Source organism: Vanacampus margaritifer, chromosome 1, assembly GCF_051991255.1.
Source record: "Vanacampus margaritifer isolate UIUO_Vmar chromosome 1, RoL_Vmar_1.0, whole genome shotgun sequence".
Classification (NCBI taxonomy): Eukaryota; Metazoa; Chordata; class Actinopteri; order Syngnathiformes; family Syngnathidae; genus Vanacampus; species Vanacampus margaritifer.
The window spans coordinates 15,636,299-15,655,232 of record NC_135432.1 but is presented as its reverse complement, the minus strand read 5'-3'; the positions used below and the strand labels follow the sequence as shown (position 1 = coordinate 15,655,232).

Genomic DNA, 18,934 nt, shown 5'->3' with positions numbered 1-18,934 from the left:
CAGTATTTAAACAATAAAAAATATTTTACTTTTGTTGTTGTGGTGTGACGGCATCAGTGGATGATAAATGCTATGTTAATGCTAGCTTTAGTTCAGTGCTGAGTTTGTGTATTTTACATTGAGAATATTGTTAGACGACTAAGCGGTCCTTGCGTGCGTTGTTTAACGTCAGGCACGTTGTTGAATAGCTAATTGGGGTCCTCGTGCCTGTATTTACAGAAGTCACGGTAGTTAACGGCGCGATAATCTCCTTCCTAATTCCACTGTGGTTCGTGGCACTGTTATGTTTTTCTTTGCTGCCACTGGCACACATTGTCTTTCTTTGGGCCCATGGCGAAGAAAATTGTCGTGGAAAAATCCAAATGCACTCGCGAGTATCGAGCACCTCCGGGAGTCTTCACGATCTGACTGGAAATGAACAGTTCATCGTCTCAACTACCGCAACGTGAGCATTCGGCTTAACTCGGCTTAGCTCGGTTTAGCTCGGCTTCGCTCGGCTACCCGTTTTCAAGGTACGGTCGGCTTAGCTTGCTTTGCTTGGGTGTTCGAACTCCGAAAATGAATTCAAACTCCGAGGCATTTTTTACTCCGATTTTTGGGGTTGAAGTCCGATTTGTACGAGTTTCGAGATGTTCAAACTCTTGAGGTTCCACTGTATTTTTTATATATTTTTTTTGAGTGAAGGCAATGAAGGTTTGGAAGTAATAGAGTGATTCCCTTTGGAAATGAAGCTCAAGATGGTGTCAGAATGTGTTGACCCAGCTGAAATATTTATTGGGTGGTCCACATCCACACTGGTTTATTTTTGAACCCGGAGCTGCCAATCTGAGTGTGAGGAGTGTGAGTGGAAGTCCGCTCCCCGCCGCGGCCTCCAGAGAATGACGCACCAAAGCCCGAGCATGTTTGCCTTTTAGACCGTGGCTGTGTGTGTGCGTGTAGGCCGGCGTCCATGCGCGTCGTGTGTGTTTAGTGTGTTCACTGCGCACCACAGGGAGGCTGGCCTGGCGCACCCCGCCCTGGTGTACTCGAGTCCTTTCAAATAAGCACGCCTGTTCATGTTTGCTTAGCGAGGGCAGCCCAGCCAAGAAATAAATGACGTATAGTGATGAAAACAAGTGTCGGTATGTATAATTTCCCTATCATGCAATCTTTTCCAAGCTGTTTCCGGTGCTGTTTTTTCTGCCAACCATGTTATGGGATGACAGGATATCCTCGACTTCACCTACTTTACACTGTGGATGTTATCACATTTCCACTTAACTTTCTCACTTACTGGCATGCACCTTTCATTGCTGTTGAATAATGTCTTCATTTACAGTTATATGTGGAAGTGGAAGTACCGTAAACGATGTGGGATGTTTTACCAGCGCACAATAATAAATAAACACACGGCTCACCGATTGTGTGCAAACATTGACAGAGATAAGTGAATAATTCTCATCAGATTTTTGGTATCACAAAAGCATGTCCGGGTTCCTTTTTGTCAGCTGCATTGCCACTTTAATTTACCACCAATGGATTGCGTATTGGTTATTGATCGGCACAGTTACCTCACGTCGGGCTTGCCCTGACACGGTATAACCGATCTGACCACTTTTTTTTTTTCCCGCTTGCCCTGCAGTCATGCATATCAAAACTGAGCCATGATGTGAGAGAAATAATTGGAGTCACTTCAACAAATGTTTCCCAACCTTTATTGAGCCACATACAGTATAAAAGTCATGACCTTGTGTCAATTCACTCACAAATTTACAGATTTTAAATACAAATTGGGCTTGACTGATATACTTGCAGGAAGCCATGACATATTCTGTTGTACGAATGGAAACACGCGGTACCTTCTGCCATCTAGTAAAAGATAAATGAACAAAGATGCACTATTTGTCGTAAATAAATTATTATTTTTGGACCAATCAAGTGAAAATGGATAGTTGATGAGCTCTCACAGTACATTACTGCATTACATGACATGTAGAAACAGGAGGTGGGTTTCCATTTAGTCACATTTTCAAGAATTGCAAAAAAGTAAGTGAATGGAAACGCCAGAAATTCGAAAAAAGGCCCAAAATTCGCAAAAAAAAGTTTTTACGCTTGAAGTGGGTGGTTTTTGAAGCGTATCGAGAAAAAAAAAAAAGAAAAATGCGCATTTTGGCAATGGAAACAGGTTACGTTGCACGTTTGTAGTCACAATAAATGGCGGGTGATAAAGTAAGATATGTTTGGGGGGGACGAAGAAACACAATTGTTTTTATAATTATTTAAAGAAAAAAAAACATGAATGCAATTTTAGATGGTTTTATTAACTTCAGCTCTCAATGTAACGACACACTTCATTTACATGCGGGAGGGAAGCCAACAAGACAAACTACTTCCGTTCAGTCCGTCAAAACCAACATTCCCACCTGGAACTCCCCATTGTCCCAAAGTTCCGTCACTACAACGTCATCTCGCGGAGCATTTTTGCAAAAGAAGAGCGGATGGAAACGGGCATAAATCGCATGTCCGTTTTGCGCATTTTCACAAAATTTGCATCACAATTTCGAAACATTTGAATGGAAACCTCACTAGTGATTTATTATTGTTATTATTAAGCGCTGCGCACGTGCCCTCCATTTAGTGTTTTTATTATTATTGGGATGAAGGAAGTCCGTGACAACATAAGTGACCTTGAATGGATAACATTTCCCACTGACAAGCTTGAAAATCTTGGAGCACAACAGTGGTTTTCCACTTATCCCAAACCCCCGATTTATCACTTGCTGTATTTGTCCCAATACTTCTATCAGTTTAGCTCAGTCCAGCATAGGCCCAATTCCCGCTGGGGTGCAATATACGCTGTTCTAATACTTGGACAAATAAACACGGATCTTGTAAGCACCTAGAATTGTAATTTTGATTGTTCAATATATTGTTGGAGGGAACGGTAACGCTATTTTAGATTGATACACTAATAAGTAGTGGTGTGAATTGCCTAGTACCTGCCGATTCGATTCGTATCATGATTCATAGGTCACGAGTCGATTCGATACCGATTAATCCCGATGCGAATCTATAAATTGATTATTGCGATTTTTTTATTTATTTTTACTCAAATTTAGAATATACTAATCATTAAACTTGTACATGTACACTGTAAGATTTGTATGAAAATGTTTTTATTTATCTGAAAATTCAGGCTTATAACATTTAACAAACAGGTTGCAGTCGGTTTCATGTTTGAACAGCACTGAAATCAAATATTAAGGCTTAATGTTCCATTATTTAACATTCTTCCATGCTTAATGTGTGAATCCTAACCCTAAGTAAGACGTTTTGTCGGCCGCATATTGAATCGATTCGAGAATTTTACGCTGTAATATCACGATATATCGGCAAATCGATTTTTTCTAACACCCCTACTGATAAGGGTAAAATTGTATATCGCTATTAAAACATTGTGAACTTATGTGGTCCTGTCTGCACCCTGAAACTCCATTTTCACAGCATTTTCCCGCCATATCGCTCTTTTTTATTTTATTTTTTATTTAATTTAATTTTTTTTTTTTTTTCAGGAGAGCTCAGTATTGTTCATTCGATTTGACATCATCATTGCTCTCCTTTTTTTTAAAAAACAAATAAATTAAAAAAAATTAACAAATGTTTTTTTTTTTTAAATATATATACATATATATACATATACATATACACACATATATATATATATTTGTTTTTTTTTTTTTTTTGTTTTTTTTTTGTATGTGGGTATGTGCGTGTGTGTGTGCGTGCGAGCGTGTGTGTATTCATCAGTTCACCTAAAGCCCATTAAAAAAAATCCCATACTAATAATATAATATAATAATAAATTGCCAAATGCAGAAACATCAATGTAAGTTATCACGATGTAGTGACTCTCGCTAACAGACAGACGGCGGCCCCAACGCATCGCTGATTGTTGTGTGGAACATATCTACTTGCCTATTGCGGAAATCTGCGCTTTAGTCACACTCACCCTTATAATGTGTCCATTCCTGGTTAATGCCTGTGTGTGAGATGTAAATGCCAAGGAAAAAGAGCAGACAGAATGACCTATGACCAATTCTTGGACGCTCTCATGACAGAGCAAACAAAAACTTCCTGCCCCTTCTTTCAACCTCTTTTCCTGGTTTTGGACAGAGTGGGCGGAGCCTGCCTGACTGCGTGGGAGGAAAAGGGAATCTCATCCTTACACACGCCACCTGCACAGTCACCGCGCTTCCAATCCTACCAATCAGTTCCCCGCGACTCTTTGGGAAGCCGAAGTTGCTTTCGGGGCGGCGTCCTTGCCTTCCTGAAAGTTTGGGACTTTGTCGCTGAGTCGTTGACATCCTGTAAGTAAACATTAGCTTGTGTCCTGTTTGGTCACAGACTGGTGTGTAGACATAGGTTGTGTGTGTATGTGTGTACTTTAAAGGAGGAGGGTTCGTGTTAAAGTGAAGTGTTTTGGTTGCTAATGGTGTGGCGTGAGTAACAAACATAACCCTGAAATAAGAGAGGCAGCTGTTCCCAAGTTGGAATGCCGGTCTAAAAATATCATTGAAACATTTAGCATCTCTGCTCTATTTTAACTCGCTTTCAGCTGTGACACTTTTACGTGGTGAGCTGCTGTACCTTAAAACGTATCTGATGTTTCAAATACCGCTTGAGGCTTTTGGTAAAGTAAACAGGCTTTTTCAAGACTCCCAACAACTTACCTGCCTTACTTTAACCTACCTAGCAAAACACAAGGCCGAGGGGCTACATTTGGCTAATCGACTGTTTCTTGATGAAATATATACCAACATTGCAAATAGTCTTTTTTTACTTTAAATAACAATGAGATGTTGCCTTTTTTGTTGCCAAACGCCTTTACAAAATAGACAGAACAATACTGTAGTTAAAGAGTCATTGACATTTGACCTTAGTTGTGTACTCTATACATAATATAATGCTCAACTCAAGGCAATTATACATTTACGTTTTTGGAGCTAACAATCACCGCTTGGTTGATTTGAGGCAAAAATTGAGTTTGCCACCCAAACCCCTGCTTTCGGTCTAGTGAAGAATGAGCAGTTTGCTGCAAGAGATGATAGCAATATAAATAGATTGCATCAAAACCTGCTTGGCTTTGACCACAAATGGCAAAAAATCTCATGAAAAGCAATTAGCAAAAAAAGAGAATACCCTCCCTTTTACTCCTGTGGTTGGCCAGCTAGAAGTTCACTGACTGTATTGATGTGTTTGTCTAGAATGTGCTCAAAGAGTGCAAGAGAGTAATTTCAGGCTTAATCCAGGGAAATTGCATTTGTAGTTGCGGCATCCGGTGTTTGCTGATTTTCTCTTTTTGTGACATTTTTGGTATCCCCACTTTATGATGATTGACTTTTTTAAGACTGACTGAATGTATTAATCCAATCATGGGGAATTTCACGTTTTACAGCAACAATGTGTAATATGTCAAAAATTCCCAATGTCCAATTGGTCAAATTGAGCCTCCCAAAAAAAGGTTCAATTTGACCAATCTAGCTGATAGTTATGTGTCCGACGAATCTTTTGGTTAAAACAACCACTCTTGAATGGTAGGTGTTTTCAACCAACATATATTGGTGAATGGGCCAATTAATACAAATGGGTCATTCTGACCCAAAAATTGGTTAATCTGTGTTAGAGGTTGATTGTCACACCCACCTAAGTGGAGCAAAATTCATTTTCCGCTTTTGACCCATCCCCTGAGGGAGCGGTGAGCAGCAGCAGCAAAGGCCGCCGCGCTCTGGAATCATGTGATCTAACCCCGCCAATTCCCACCCTTAATGCTGAGTATCAAGCAGGGAGGCAAATGGATCCCTTTTTTATAGTCTTTGGTCTGACAAGGCCAGGGATTGAACCCACAACCTCCCAGTCTCAGGGAGATACCACTAGGTCACTGAGCTGGTCACGCCTAGTTTCCATTTTTAAACACTATATTTATATATTGTATCGTAATCACTTATAATAATTAATAAATACATTTAGAATACAATAAATTGATACAATAAATATTTTTCCAAGTGTTTTATCAAGACTTACTTTCTATTGTAACCAATTTCATTGGTTGTTTGGCTAACCCCCCAAAAAATAGTATGCCTGTAACCACCCGGAATGGTCAATGTCTATAAATCTATTGATTAATCAAGCCAATATGAGCTTGACCTACTAGATTGGTCGTTTTTTTTTTTTTACCAATCAATTTTTTATGTATTAGTACTATGACTGCATGCAGCAGGCAATCAATGTACAAGCTGTTGGAAATAAAATAAACAACAGTGGTGTTAATTATCAGCAGTGGAGTGGGAACTTTATGTTGTATGGAGTATCAGTGTTTCCCACACCATGTTAATACTTGGGCGGGCCACCCAAGTAAAATGGCCATCATCCAAGTAGATTTCAAGAAAATGTAATAAAAAAATAAATAAAAATTTTAAGTGTCGCGTCCAGATATACCGCATGTAACATTAGTTTGCCGTCACTCACTTGTGGATCATCAGGTTCGAGGAGACGCAAGTAGCAGGACTGAGAACACCCCACCCATCAACCCCCCACCGGGGTCCACCCACCCGAGTAGATTTACAAATCTGCGGGAAACACTGACTATGCATTTGTGAACGTGAACAATCAGGAAGCGTCATTGTATGTGACTTCCATATAAGGATAAAACCATCATAATTAACTCTAAGTAAGTATATGAATGAATAAATATTAGATTATTGAGAGGATTGTTTTTGCAAAGTCTCAACTTGTGAAGAAGCACGATATCTCTTCTTTTGTGAACAAAAATTTCCATCCGGTTTGTGTGCTAATTGCTAATGTGCTAATTCACGTCTGATGTTACCTTTGCCGTTTTTCTTCAGCCACCCGCTCCGTTTTGAGACCTCCTTTGTCAAAACCCTCCCCCCTGACAAGCGCTGAAAAATAGGGGGTGCTCCGAGGCAGGCGTGCAACAAAAGTGAGATCAGACCTGCAACCCCTGGGTGTAATTGTGCGTGGCCGTGTAATATTTCTTGGGGACACATACGGTGGTTTGTGTGGAAAGGAGGGGGTTAAGAGGACAGTGGTGGATGGAGGTGATAAGGCTGACCGGGGTGGGATGGGGGGGGGGGGGGGCATATGAAGTTGTAATAACGGACTTGTCACGGTTCACCGCTCGTTCTCGCAGTTGACTAAACCCTTGTGCAAAATAGTTGCATAACTGTGTAGTCCAGACGCTGCACAGTCATGCATGTGGGATTGCGGCTGATGTTCGGCTGATGTTCTCCACCCAAACATCACACGGATTGGGCCGATATCTTCAAATGCAGGTTGAATCCTGTTAAGTCTCTTGCTTTCTAGCTTGCCGCTCTTGTCTTCATTAGCTGTGCTGGCAGATCCCTAAATCCGCCCTGAGAGGGGAGTGGCTGATAACCTTTTGAACTCTCCCTTCAAGCTCTTTGTTAACTTCAAACCGGAAGCCGCGCCGGCTCCGGCGCCGCGTGCTCATTAGCTAATCAACTTAGCCTGTGAGTCAGCCAGCTAACGTGTTGCCATAAACTCCAAAGTAATGTAACGTTGCATGCGTCACATTAAAAAGTTCAGCATCTGTCTAAACAAGCAGATATGCTTCTGACTCAAACCAGCACGGGGGGGGGGGTCCTCAATTTAGGATGGGCTCATTGGCCAACACCTGACATTTTGAGGTCACAAGCTTGTGGTGTAAGAATTTGTCATCACGTTGCACAAGATGTTCAAATTCAATTCAAAGTTCCAAGTCGCACATGGAGGTTGTAAATGTAGGTCAGCACTTGCGATGGTGTTTTGGCCAGCAGAGTTTGCTGGTCGTCTGCGCCACCAGTATTACCAGAGCACACCGACAACATCACATGCACACTATTACAGACATTACCTGCTGCCTTCCTGGACCTTGAAAGGTGAACTTTCTTTCCAGACTTGCTTTTAAACCGGTTCTCATTTCTTCCCACAAGTTTCCACTGTCGATAAATGGCTCTTCTTTAACTCAAGTTCTGTTGTTTTTGTGTACAATCTGGGCAATGTCCATCGAGATCACGGACATCCTGCGTCACAGAACGCACACACGTGCACGTGAATGCACTTTGTTCATGTCTGGCAATGTTTATCTGGCACGGATGGATGGGCTTTCACCAAGTCGCCTCATTTGGAGATCGGCCGATTCAAAGTCCCGATCCAATACTTTTTTATTAAGATTTTATTAAGGAGAATTATTTTATTTATTTATTTTATTTTTTAAACAAAACTACCCCAACACCTTTTATATGGCACATCTATGAGTTACTCAAAGTGCTACCAGTATATTAATTTTTCACAAGAGCTTTATTTTTCAGAACCTACTGTAGCCATTATGAAACAAGCTACTTAACACAAATTGATGGGCTTATTGAGGAAGAAAAAAATACTGTATATATGTGTGTGTGTGTGTGTGTGAAACAAGTCAACTTCACAACAAATAAAAAGCTGCATTTTAAGCGCAAGCAAACAAAATGTATTTAATCTTACCATATCATGGCTTTGGGGCTGGACTTGCACCAGTCTAGACTGCCGGGCCGGGCGGGATTTGGCGGTCCCGCTAGGACGTCCGACCCTTTGGACTCGCGCTAGGCTAGGCTAGGCTAAGCTAGGCTAGGCTAGGCTAGGCACCGGGCTCGCTTCAAAGGGTGTCCAGACTACATGTACTCCCGAGTCGCCGGCGCAGGCACCATAGCTGGATTCGCGGGTAAGCAACGAATTGCGCCCGCAGCTGGGCCCGCCGGGATAGCACAAAGCAAGTCCAAATCGCCAGTGTCGAATGGCGGCGGGGCTGCTTGACTGCACGTCAATGAAGTGCAGCGGGGAAGCAACGCATCTACTGTATATTGTTTCCGCCACACGAAATGCTCACATTGCACACAGTGCAAGTCGCACCGTCTCCACTTTCCAAATTAAAGATGATAATAACGTATTATCACCTACTTCCAAATACCTCGGCGCCATTTCCTTGTTTAGCCCCGCCGCTCCTTGGCATTAATAGTGTCACTGTAGTAAAGTGTGGAAAAATGAAGTGTCACTCTGCGCCACCGCCCAACTCCAGATTTAATACAAAGTTATAAAAAAATAACCTCATATATTTTTCCAAGTCGTGATCAGGAGACAACGTCCGATTCCGATCGAGTCAGCAACCACGCGATCGGGCCCGATTTCCAATCACCTGATTGGATCGGGACATCCCTAATGTGTGTCCTCTGTTGAGCTTCAACTGGTGGAAGTTAGCCTCACGCCCTTCTGCAAAGTATGTTGATAAACATGTGCAGTCATTGTTTCTATTGATGACAGCAAGCTGTCCAGGTCCTGAGTTAGCAAAGCACACCCAGCCATAAAAATGATACTCCAACATGCTTCACAGTTGGGATAAACAATTCAACTTTCAACTCAGCTTTCATCTGTCCACAGATTATTTTGCCAATAGTGCTCTGGAGCATCAAAGTGTTTTGTTTATATATAAAAAAAAAACATGGCTGCACATTTGAAGTTTTACAAAAATAAGACAGCTTCCTCCTTGGTGTTTTCCCATTTCTGTTTAATGTTTTACTTATGGTAAATTTGTCAACAGAGATGTTGGCATGTGCCAGTAATTTCTGTAAGGCTTCAGCTGCCACATCAGGTATTTTTTGTTACCTCATTGAGCATTGTGTGCTCTTGCAGCCATCTTGCGGCTAATTCCTTCGAAGATACATTTTATGTAGAAATCTAAGAAACTCCTAAGTCTTAAAATACTTTTTCCTTCCGCCGTACTTCTTCAGCCACACGGAACACTAAAGTGTGAGAAAGTTTGAAGTGGCAAATTGTTTCCAGGTCCAGGTTAGCCAAAATCAGCTGTGCCCATCATGAATTCTCCACACTGTCTATATCTGGTCATACACATTTGGAAGTCGTAGTCTTACATTTGAATACGTATCATTGAAAAAAAATGTGTGGTTCATAATAATTGCATGACCGTGGAGTCGCACAAGTTTCCATGATGAAATGTCATTCCTCGGTCTGTGGCTGTGGTGGGTTCCTGCGGCGCGTTTGTCTTTTTTGGAGGCGTCGTCTGTTGTGACTGCAGAGGCAAACATGGACTGGCAGACAAGCGGAGCGTTGCTTTTTGTTTTCTTGGTTATCCGTAACTCAAGTCTTGTTCCCACTCACACTCGGGGACCTTTAGACCTGTTGTGCTTTGGAAAGTTCAATTGATGTTTGGGGATTCAAACTTTTGACAGCATGTGAAAGTCGCACCAAGAGTAAGGTACTTTTTTTTACTCTTGCTGGAGCCCTCTTGGCTGTACCCAACTTCCCCCGCCCTAAAACAGCAGACTTGCCCCTATTCAAATGATTGAGAGGGTGAACGTTGCTTTTGCACACTCATTTTCCATTTAGCTGCCCGACCCGGAACGACGAGCCGTTGAATGAGAACAGCTGCTTTTGTTACTACAATATTTGCATGTTGATGACTTCTCTAGGTAGGCAGATGTATGTATGGATGTAAATGTTTTACTGGTTTATTTTCTTCCCCTCGTCATAGGCACACAATTTTATTTTATTTTTTACAAAAAAATGGAACATGCTATTTGTTTACAGTTCAGATGAGATTTCCTCAAGCTAATGAGTTAACAGTTTTCAAGCAAAGGGTTGTATTTATACTGCACTACCATCGCATTCAGTTGAAACACATACATGTAAAAAATAATAATAATAATTTTGAAATACACCTGAAGTGCTGAAACAAAGAAATTCAAAAGACACTTTTGGAGAATACAAGCAGTTGGTGCGTGTTGTTTCTTTACAAAGGAATGTCACTACTGCCATTTTCAGTTATTTTTACACGAACATGTTAATGGGGATTGTTTTAACACCACATATCTCTGCCAAGCACTTTTACTCACTGCTGGCCAGCTTTTTATTGGCAGCTTCAGTTGATTTGTTTACAAGAGTTAAGTGCAAGGACGCCTGCCGTAGCATTGATGGGGACTTTTAATGACAAGGCACAACACAGGCTTTTTTATAACCCATTGACTTACAACCATCTCCGCGACCCGTGACAAACACCCGGAAAATATGCACCAAAGAAATGTCTTTCTTTTGGGACATGAAAAGATGCTAAATGTGGCCCGCATGAGGTTCTTTTTTTTTTAAGGTTAATGACAAGGTTGTAGCGTACTAAACCGTAGGTGACTGTGGCTTCAATGGCCGCACGTTTGTCTGGTTGAGTCCTCCAGAGTCAATTTCTATGGACTGAGTCATATCCTAATCATGTGTAGAGTTCCCGTCTCAAGTTTAACACTACTATGTAAGATACAGGACCAGTGAAGGTTTCTATTTTATGCTTTGTGTTTTTACAGATATTGCAGCCTAGTTTATTTACCATGAGAATGTAAACGTTAAAATTCAACACACCACAAGCGGGTTAACTAGTGCCAAAGGTAATTCTTTGTTACCACTCAACGAATCAGACTTGAGGGTTCCAAGTTAAATGACCTCAAAGTTCTGAATCTTTTGCAGCAAATTTGACATGTTGAATCGGTGTCTGGGGCATTCGATCACTGTGATTGGCTGTTAGCTAGCGAATCAGCGCTCAACTTTAAGGTTTTTCAGGACAGCACACGTGACTATTAAAGTCCCCCATAAAGAGAATATGATCATATTTCAGCATGATTTTGGCAAGAAGATTTCCAAAGTCGTTTAAAAAGTCCTTATTGTGTTTTGGAGGTCGGTAAATAGAATAGCCCGACTTCAAAGAACGTGGCTTCAAAGCTGTGATCGATGTGGTAAATAGACATAATTTACATTTAAATTTGTTTTTTGTTTTTTAAATAGTCGCCATTCCTCCACCTCGTAGCGTCCAAGTAAGCACAGCCAGGCGGTATAGTAATTGAATCATAGCGGTGGACTCACTAGCGACAGTCCAGGTCTTCGTCAGGCAGAGGAAATCCAAGTTGTTGGAAAGGGAAAAACTCCCTCAAAATAAACGTTTTGTTTGTCAACGACCGCGCATTTAACAGCGCGTTCCTTGTGGGAGCAGCAGGGGTGCATGGCCTTTCCATCCGGCGGTCTCGAGGAAGCTCCTTTGGAAGTTGGAGGTCGGCACCACGTCCAAAACGCGGAGGGCAGCACGGCCAAAGATTTTCAGGTGAACCAACGATCGGTTGAGGAGTCGACAGGGTCCAGGATACGCCACAACGGAGTGCATCCATATGTTCGGGAACGAGAAGAGGACGAAGCTTGTTCCAACACCCGTTTTTGCTTCACCAGCTGGCTGCCGCGTTTACCCCTCATACCGGTCGGTGTTGGCAGCGGCGCGGTATGAGTTGTTTACATTTTTATATCCCACCCCTGTAAAGAGGTTGCCGGTTGCCTTTAGGAATAATGACTACCGCCACTGATGGTACGGAAGGGACTTATTTCTCGCGCATGCGCTGAAGGTACGTAATAGTCGGTGCGGTGTGTATTTACGTAATTTTTCTACGCGACGTGGCGACGCCTGCGCCGTGACCGACGTCGAATTGGTGTATCCAGGCCTTAACAGTAGAGATGGGAGGTTTGACACTGAGACTCCGGAGCATGTGTCAGCCGAGTGAGACAGACTGCTCGAAACAATGTATCAAAAGCCCGGATGAAACCTCCGTGATCACGTGCTGATGACGTATGCGGCTTTATACGCGCTAATGAGATACCGGAAATTAAGTTAATATTGCAACACTTCCGTGTGTACCTGATGATCATTAGACAGACACAAATGTAAGACTGAATGTACTGGCGTTATGTTGGAATATGAATCAATCAGGCGAATCACTTTGAAGATTATAGCTGCTATGACTCCAGCTGACCACCAGATGTCACCGGTACGATCTATCTTATGGGGCTTTGAAACTTCGACTCTTTTTCCAAATCAATCAGCCGAAAGCCTCAAAAGCTTCACAAGGCTTCATTGTCCCATCTCTACTTAACAGTCCTCATAATAGGAAGACCCAAGAGTGATGTCAAGAAAGTTCCAGGTCAATCAAGATTTGCGAACATCATAAAGCACAGTTCTCCACAAAAGCGGCATCATAAAGAGTAGAGACAACATTGTTCCTCAACCCCACATCGAGCCTCTTCTTTTTGTGGGACCTTTACCGGAATCTTCCATTAGGCTGCCGTTTGCTGTCACACCAGCCAGCTGTTACCTGAGGCTAAAGCTAGCTAGCTACGCTAACATGGTGTCTTAAAGGACCAGAGCGTTTTGGTGGCGTCTTTGTGACAGAAAGGGTGAATAGGTAAGGTTCCATGTTTATTGACTCAAGTTACATAATAAACTCGGCCGTTTGATCTTGTTTCCTCCTGAACAGATGGAGTGCGTCTAAGCCCTTTGATTGGCCCAACTGTAATGCCGGCATCTCTGTGTGCCTGCCAATTAGCGTTTAGTTTTTTTGCAACTGAATGTTTGCGCACTTGAGAATCCTGCTCCTTGAGAAATAGTTGAGATTATTCCGTTTCAAGATTAAATTATTCAAATCCTCCTTGGCTTCAGGCTTCACACAAATCTGCCTGTATGTCTGCGTGTGCGTGCAGGCAAGCGTTCTGTCAAGCTTGCTGTTGCTCTTTCTGCTGCTGCTGATCTGACTTTGAGCTGATGAGGTGCGAGAGGTAGGGGAGAAAACGGTCACGTGTTGAGGAACACAGCTATAAGAAAGACAAATTAAAAAATGTGTGGATTGATCTTGTGGAAGAGACGGCGGGAAGGAGGGAGGAAAAATGCTGATTTCACTCAGAGTTGAGCGATGTAAAATGTGATGTTTTGCAAAACAGAGTAGGCAGAAACTTTTACGACTCTTGGTAGTTGCCTGCTGAAAAGTAGCTAGATTACAGTCTGTTTACAACCGATTAAAAATAATGACACAATCCTCTGTAGAAAAGGAGCTATTATGCACACGTTTTTAATGCGAGTCGTTGTTCATAAAAGGCCATTTGCAGCTGTTTTGCCCGTTGACCCCCCCCCCCCCCCCCAAACACACACACACACTTTCTCCCATTCAAAGAATTTTCATTTGAATGAAATCCCTCCCTCGGTGCTCTGTTGTTCTCACATGGGGGGAGGGGTCTGATTGGTCAGGATGACTTCTGAGGTAAACCAATGAATGCGCGATTCCCGCCTCTAACTCCGCCCCGTGTGACACTGAGGTCCAAGGCCTGCCGTATGATTGGAGGGCTGGAGTAGCCAGACGGGGTATTAAGTGCCATCCTGTCTGCTCCACTTCAGTACTGAGGAGAGTCCCGACTGCCTGCCAGAGTGTGTGAAAGAGAAAGTGTGTGTATGTGTGTGTGCGTGCGTGCCTTTCTCAGCGAGAGGAATAGACTTCCGTAGGCATTTGGTTTGGACTTTTCTTCCACTCATCAGGAATGGAGTTTGTCTCGGGTCACATCTGGACACGTTGACTTGGGGATTTTGTTGTTCGCCGGCTGATCCACCTCAGCTGATCTCTGCTTGAAGAGTCTGACCAGTGACCCCGATAGACGGCTTAACCCTGCATTTGGGTCGCCGCCAAGCCCGTCAGCGGTGTCCTTGCCGGGCCCAATGTGGAATTTGACCCCGACCGACCCTGTCCTCGGAGAAGCCGTTTACTGAGGCCGGACTTGGGAGGAAGAAGGGGAGAAGTGAAAGAGGGGTGAGAACATCAGCATAGAGAGCGGTAAGCATGTTAAATGGGCTTGGAGGGGGGAGGGGGGAGGGGGAGGGCTGCGAGGGAAGACAAAAGTACAAAAGAGTGATTTTCAAGCTGCGAGAGGACATGTGGGAGCTTCATTGTCCATTAATGCCTCACTTTTTGTTTGTCGCGACAAGAACCTTTAACCAATAGCACGGCAGACAAGTGGTTAGCACGTCTGATTTGCAGTTGTGAGATTCGGGGTTCGAATGTCTGCTCCTGTGTGGACTTGGCATGTTCTCTGCGTGCTTGCAATTACGCCGTCCAGCATTCCAAAAACACGCTGTTGCTGTTGCATGTTGGGTAGATTGACTTGATTTTCAAATTGTCCATCTGTGTGATTGTTTACTTGTCCATGTGTGCCTCTCGGCTGGGGAGGAGACAAGTTTTATGAGACTGAGGGCTAGAAATTGGAGCACTGCAGACAGTCCTTGTGGTCATTGATGTCACTGGCGGGTCAGAACCTTTCTCAGCTGACTTTGGGTCCGAGGCGAGATGCACATTGGACTAGTTTCCAGATAATCAATAAAAGATAAATAAAATCATTCATGCTTACATTCGCATCAGTGGCCATTTTTTAGTCTCCAATAAACCTAACAAGCATGTTTTGGGGATGAACTGTTTGAGGAAGACTGATCTTAAGCCAGGATTTGAACCCTGAACGTCAAAACTGTGACCATTCTGCTCTGATATTCTAATTCAGAAAGCTTGTGACTAAAGCCAAGTCTTCTTGCTGTCTCTCAGCTCCGCCAGCATGCCAGTGGAGACCCTGCGGCCGTCCGACGGTCGCCTGGCCGGGGCTCCCTTCACCTCCGCCATGCCCTTCAGGATACTCACCAAGGGGCCTGACTACTTTCGGCGCCAGGCCGAGCCGGCAAGCCGCAAGCTGAGCGCCGTGGAGCGTCTGGAGGCGGACAAGGCCAAGTACGTCAAGAGCCAGCAGGTGGCGCTGACGCGGCAGGCGCCGGTCAAGCCACCCATCATCCGCAAACCCCTCGTACCCCCGGCCATGATTCTGCAGTGCCACATGGGCACCCCCCCTGCCCGGAAAAGTCCACGCTGTCCCGCTAACGTGGACAGCGGCGGCGTGAGAGACGGTCTGGGAGGGAGACGAGGCCCGCCTCTCAATTTGGATATTTTGAACAACCTCATCAACGACGTGTGCGACGGCCCGCTGCCCTCCTCCCAGTCGTCGTCCTCCACCTCCCCCTCGTCCTCGTCCCCTTCCTCGGGCGCGAAGAGCATCGGCAGCAGCTTGTCGGTGGAGCACGAGAAGAGCAGCCGACTGCTCAACAAGCTGAAACCGCGCAGCGTCGCCACCTCCTCGTCCACCTCTTCCTGCACGTCCTCCCCACTCAACCCCAGCCATCGTCCTCCCCCTGTCCCGTCACGGGCGCCCCGCATCTTCGTCCCGTCGGCCTACGTCTCTCCTAATGCCGTCACGGTACGCAGGGTGGACGTTCGGCCCCATGCAGAAATTAGGAAGCCCCAGCGGCCCTTACTCAGGCCCCGACAAACTGCCCAAGGTCAAGTAGCACACCCACAAGTCCCCCCGCCACCTCCGCCGGCCCCCCAGAACCCGCCTCCATCCCAATCCAACACCACCAAACGAACCACGCCCTCGCCCCCTTCTTACCTGCCGCCCAGCCCCATGCTGGTCCGCGCGGGGATGATCCCGCCCGCGTCCCCCGCCTTCACCCGCCTGTCCAACGCCAGCTCCAAGGGCTCAGCTCGTAAGCACCCGGCGTTGCACCGCTCCAAGTCGGACCTGAGCGATCGCTATTCCCGCGCCACGGCCGACCTGGAGCGCTTCTTCAACTACTGCGGGCTGGATCCCGACGAGGTGGAGGGCATGGGCGGAGTGGAGCGCTTCACCAGGGCCAACTCTGACATTGTGTCCATCTCCAAGCTCCGCAGCGTCAGCACGCCCAGCTCGGAGTGCGGGGACGAGGCCGACAGAGGGCGGGAGGACTACGAGGACGAGGACGGGCCCGCCGCAGCCAACGAGCGCGTTCCGTACGGCATCTCCGTCATCGAGAGGAACGCCCGAGTCATCAAGTGGCTCTACGGCATCCGACAGGCACGGGACACGAACAGCGCTGTTTCGAACGTGTAGAATAAAACGCCACTTTTTTGTTGTTGTATTTATATGAAGAAGTGAAGTCAGTCTTTTCATCTTTGGTGGCCTTACGTCCGACTTTTTCATCTTTTTCCGATGGAGACTGGCATTTCACATTTTGAGACTTTTGAGGAACTTGCAACTTGCTCTGCAAGTCCACTTCCCCCCTCCTTGTTAACTTGAACAATGTTACGTTGTATCTGAAAGCAATAATAGAGTGACGAGGATGTTTCCTCATGCAAAGGCACGGTACTGTTCTTAGTGTGAATCTGCGTGTGAGTGTAGCTGAAAGAATCTCGCTAATGCTGTGAAAGTCACAAAAAAAGCTTCCATGAACATGTTTTGTATTTTTCAAAATCACCTTTGGCTGCAAGACTCTTACTGTACTCGTTTGTGTTGGCATGCAAGTGTAATGTGTATGTACATTTGGCACTTTATGTCAACAAAGAACACATGTACTTTGTTGCACCAACACACATTTTCTAGGCAGTTAGCATCAATATGCTAGCAGCTTATATTTGTGTGTGTTTCAGATCTGACACACACACACACACTCATTTTTGGGATTAGGCTGCCGGATAAATCGTGTTTACCTCACATGTCCCAGCACAGACCTGCTAAAATGAAAAACAAGTAGCACGAGAAAGATTTTCCCTTTCGCACACAAAAAGGGTTCAATTAGGGGTGGGCGTCATAACGCCTGCAAGAGCTTTTTATGCAGCATGTCATGCAATTAAAGAAAATATATCTAAACCTCAGAGGAACTGTTGTAATAATCCCCAGATCACTTAATCCGCAAATGTAATAATACTATAATATACAAAAATAGTTTTTTTGTTTTTCATAATGCCTCAGAAGACTTGAGCCCACCCCTGTTAACTTTATACTAAAGAGTTCGCTCTAGGATTTAAAATGGGTCTCAGGAGACAAAATATTAGGCGTACTAACACAAAAGGACCAATATTTATTTGGAAAATGTAACTTAATGTATTTTATTCAACACGTGTAAAGAACTCAATCTGAAGTGCAATCGTACTCATATTCACCACCACCACAATCGTGCAGGACTAAATGAAAGCACACAGACGAACAAAAAAAAAGTGGAGCAATGTGTGCGAGAATGACGAAAATGTCAATGAGGGGGCGTCTACATAATCGTACCTTCTTTTTTTTTTTTTTTGGACATTCCTCCTCTAAGATGTATGTCACACGGGTGTGACAGTAGCCCAGAAATACGGATGCCCAAAGAGGTCCGAAACGCTTTAAAATGGTGTCTTTGAAACTCATTAAAACATAATTCAAGAACACTCACGTTGTTTGTATTGACCTTTTTAATTCAAACAAATTCTCTCTCTGGGTGCAAAACCTCAGCTCTGCCCTCTCTTGAGTGGTTTGTATGTTCTCCCTGCACCACTGCGGGTTGTCTGAGTCCACTCTGTCACTCGGTCCCCTACTGTACCAGACACCAGCCAACAACCTCCAGCAAGGGGCCCTGCGCGGGGGTTTCCACACATGTTGTGGTTGAAATGTCTTAAGCAGTGCTATTTTGTCATTGATATGGGCCACTGACAGCCGTCTCTCGGGGAACCTCTTCAGCTCGGGGCCCCATTACTAGCCGTGTTGCAGCATCTCTGAGTAGGAATCATTTGCTCCCATAAGAAAACGTATTAACTGCCTGGGTAATTTTTTAAGCAACATATTTAACTGACAATATTAAAACCCAATAAAACAGCATAGTCAACCCCAATTTTTTTCTTACAATATGTAGCATTGTAGCCTACCCTACTAGTCTAATGTTGCGTTTGTGGAATATGAATTAAGTACGTTTTTTTATCCATCTGCAGTGGCGGCCATTTTGTCATTTGTCGTCGACTGGAAATGACATCACAGTTGCTCATGGCTCAGGTAATGACCAATCACGGTTCACCTGTTTTTTTGGAGTTGAGTCAGGTGACATTAGCAAGCTGAGCTGTGGTTGGTCGTTACCTGACCTCTGAGCAACTGTGAGGTTGTTTTTTAGTCAACAGCAAGTGGCAAAATGGCCGCCGCAGAGATGGATAAAACAGCTGGATTTTCC

General features: G+C 44.3%; 1 protein-coding gene across 3 annotated transcripts; it reads left to right on the top strand.

The window, feature by feature from the left end:
- Window positions 1-4,180: 4,180 nt before the first annotated feature.
- Window positions 4,181-18,164, top strand: LOC144058084 (protein FAM110A). Of its 3 annotated transcripts, none has more exons than XM_077576318.1 (2): window positions 4,181-4,346; window positions 15,483-18,164. In XM_077576318.1, the coding sequence occupies exon 2, from the start codon at window positions 15,493-15,495 to the stop codon at window positions 16,852-16,854; it is 1,362 nt and encodes a 453-aa protein (XP_077432444.1). In that variant the 5' UTR covers window positions 4,181-4,346; window positions 15,483-15,492; the 3' UTR covers window positions 16,855-18,164. The 3 variants fall into 3 exon arrangements, with proteins under 3 accessions (XP_077432444.1, XP_077432453.1, XP_077432436.1); XM_077576327.1 differs by lacking the exon at window positions 4,181-4,346 and adding an exon at window positions 11,689-13,310; XM_077576310.1 differs by lacking the exon at window positions 4,181-4,346 and adding an exon at window positions 13,345-14,723.
- The last annotated feature ends 770 nt before the right edge of the window (window positions 18,165-18,934 follow it).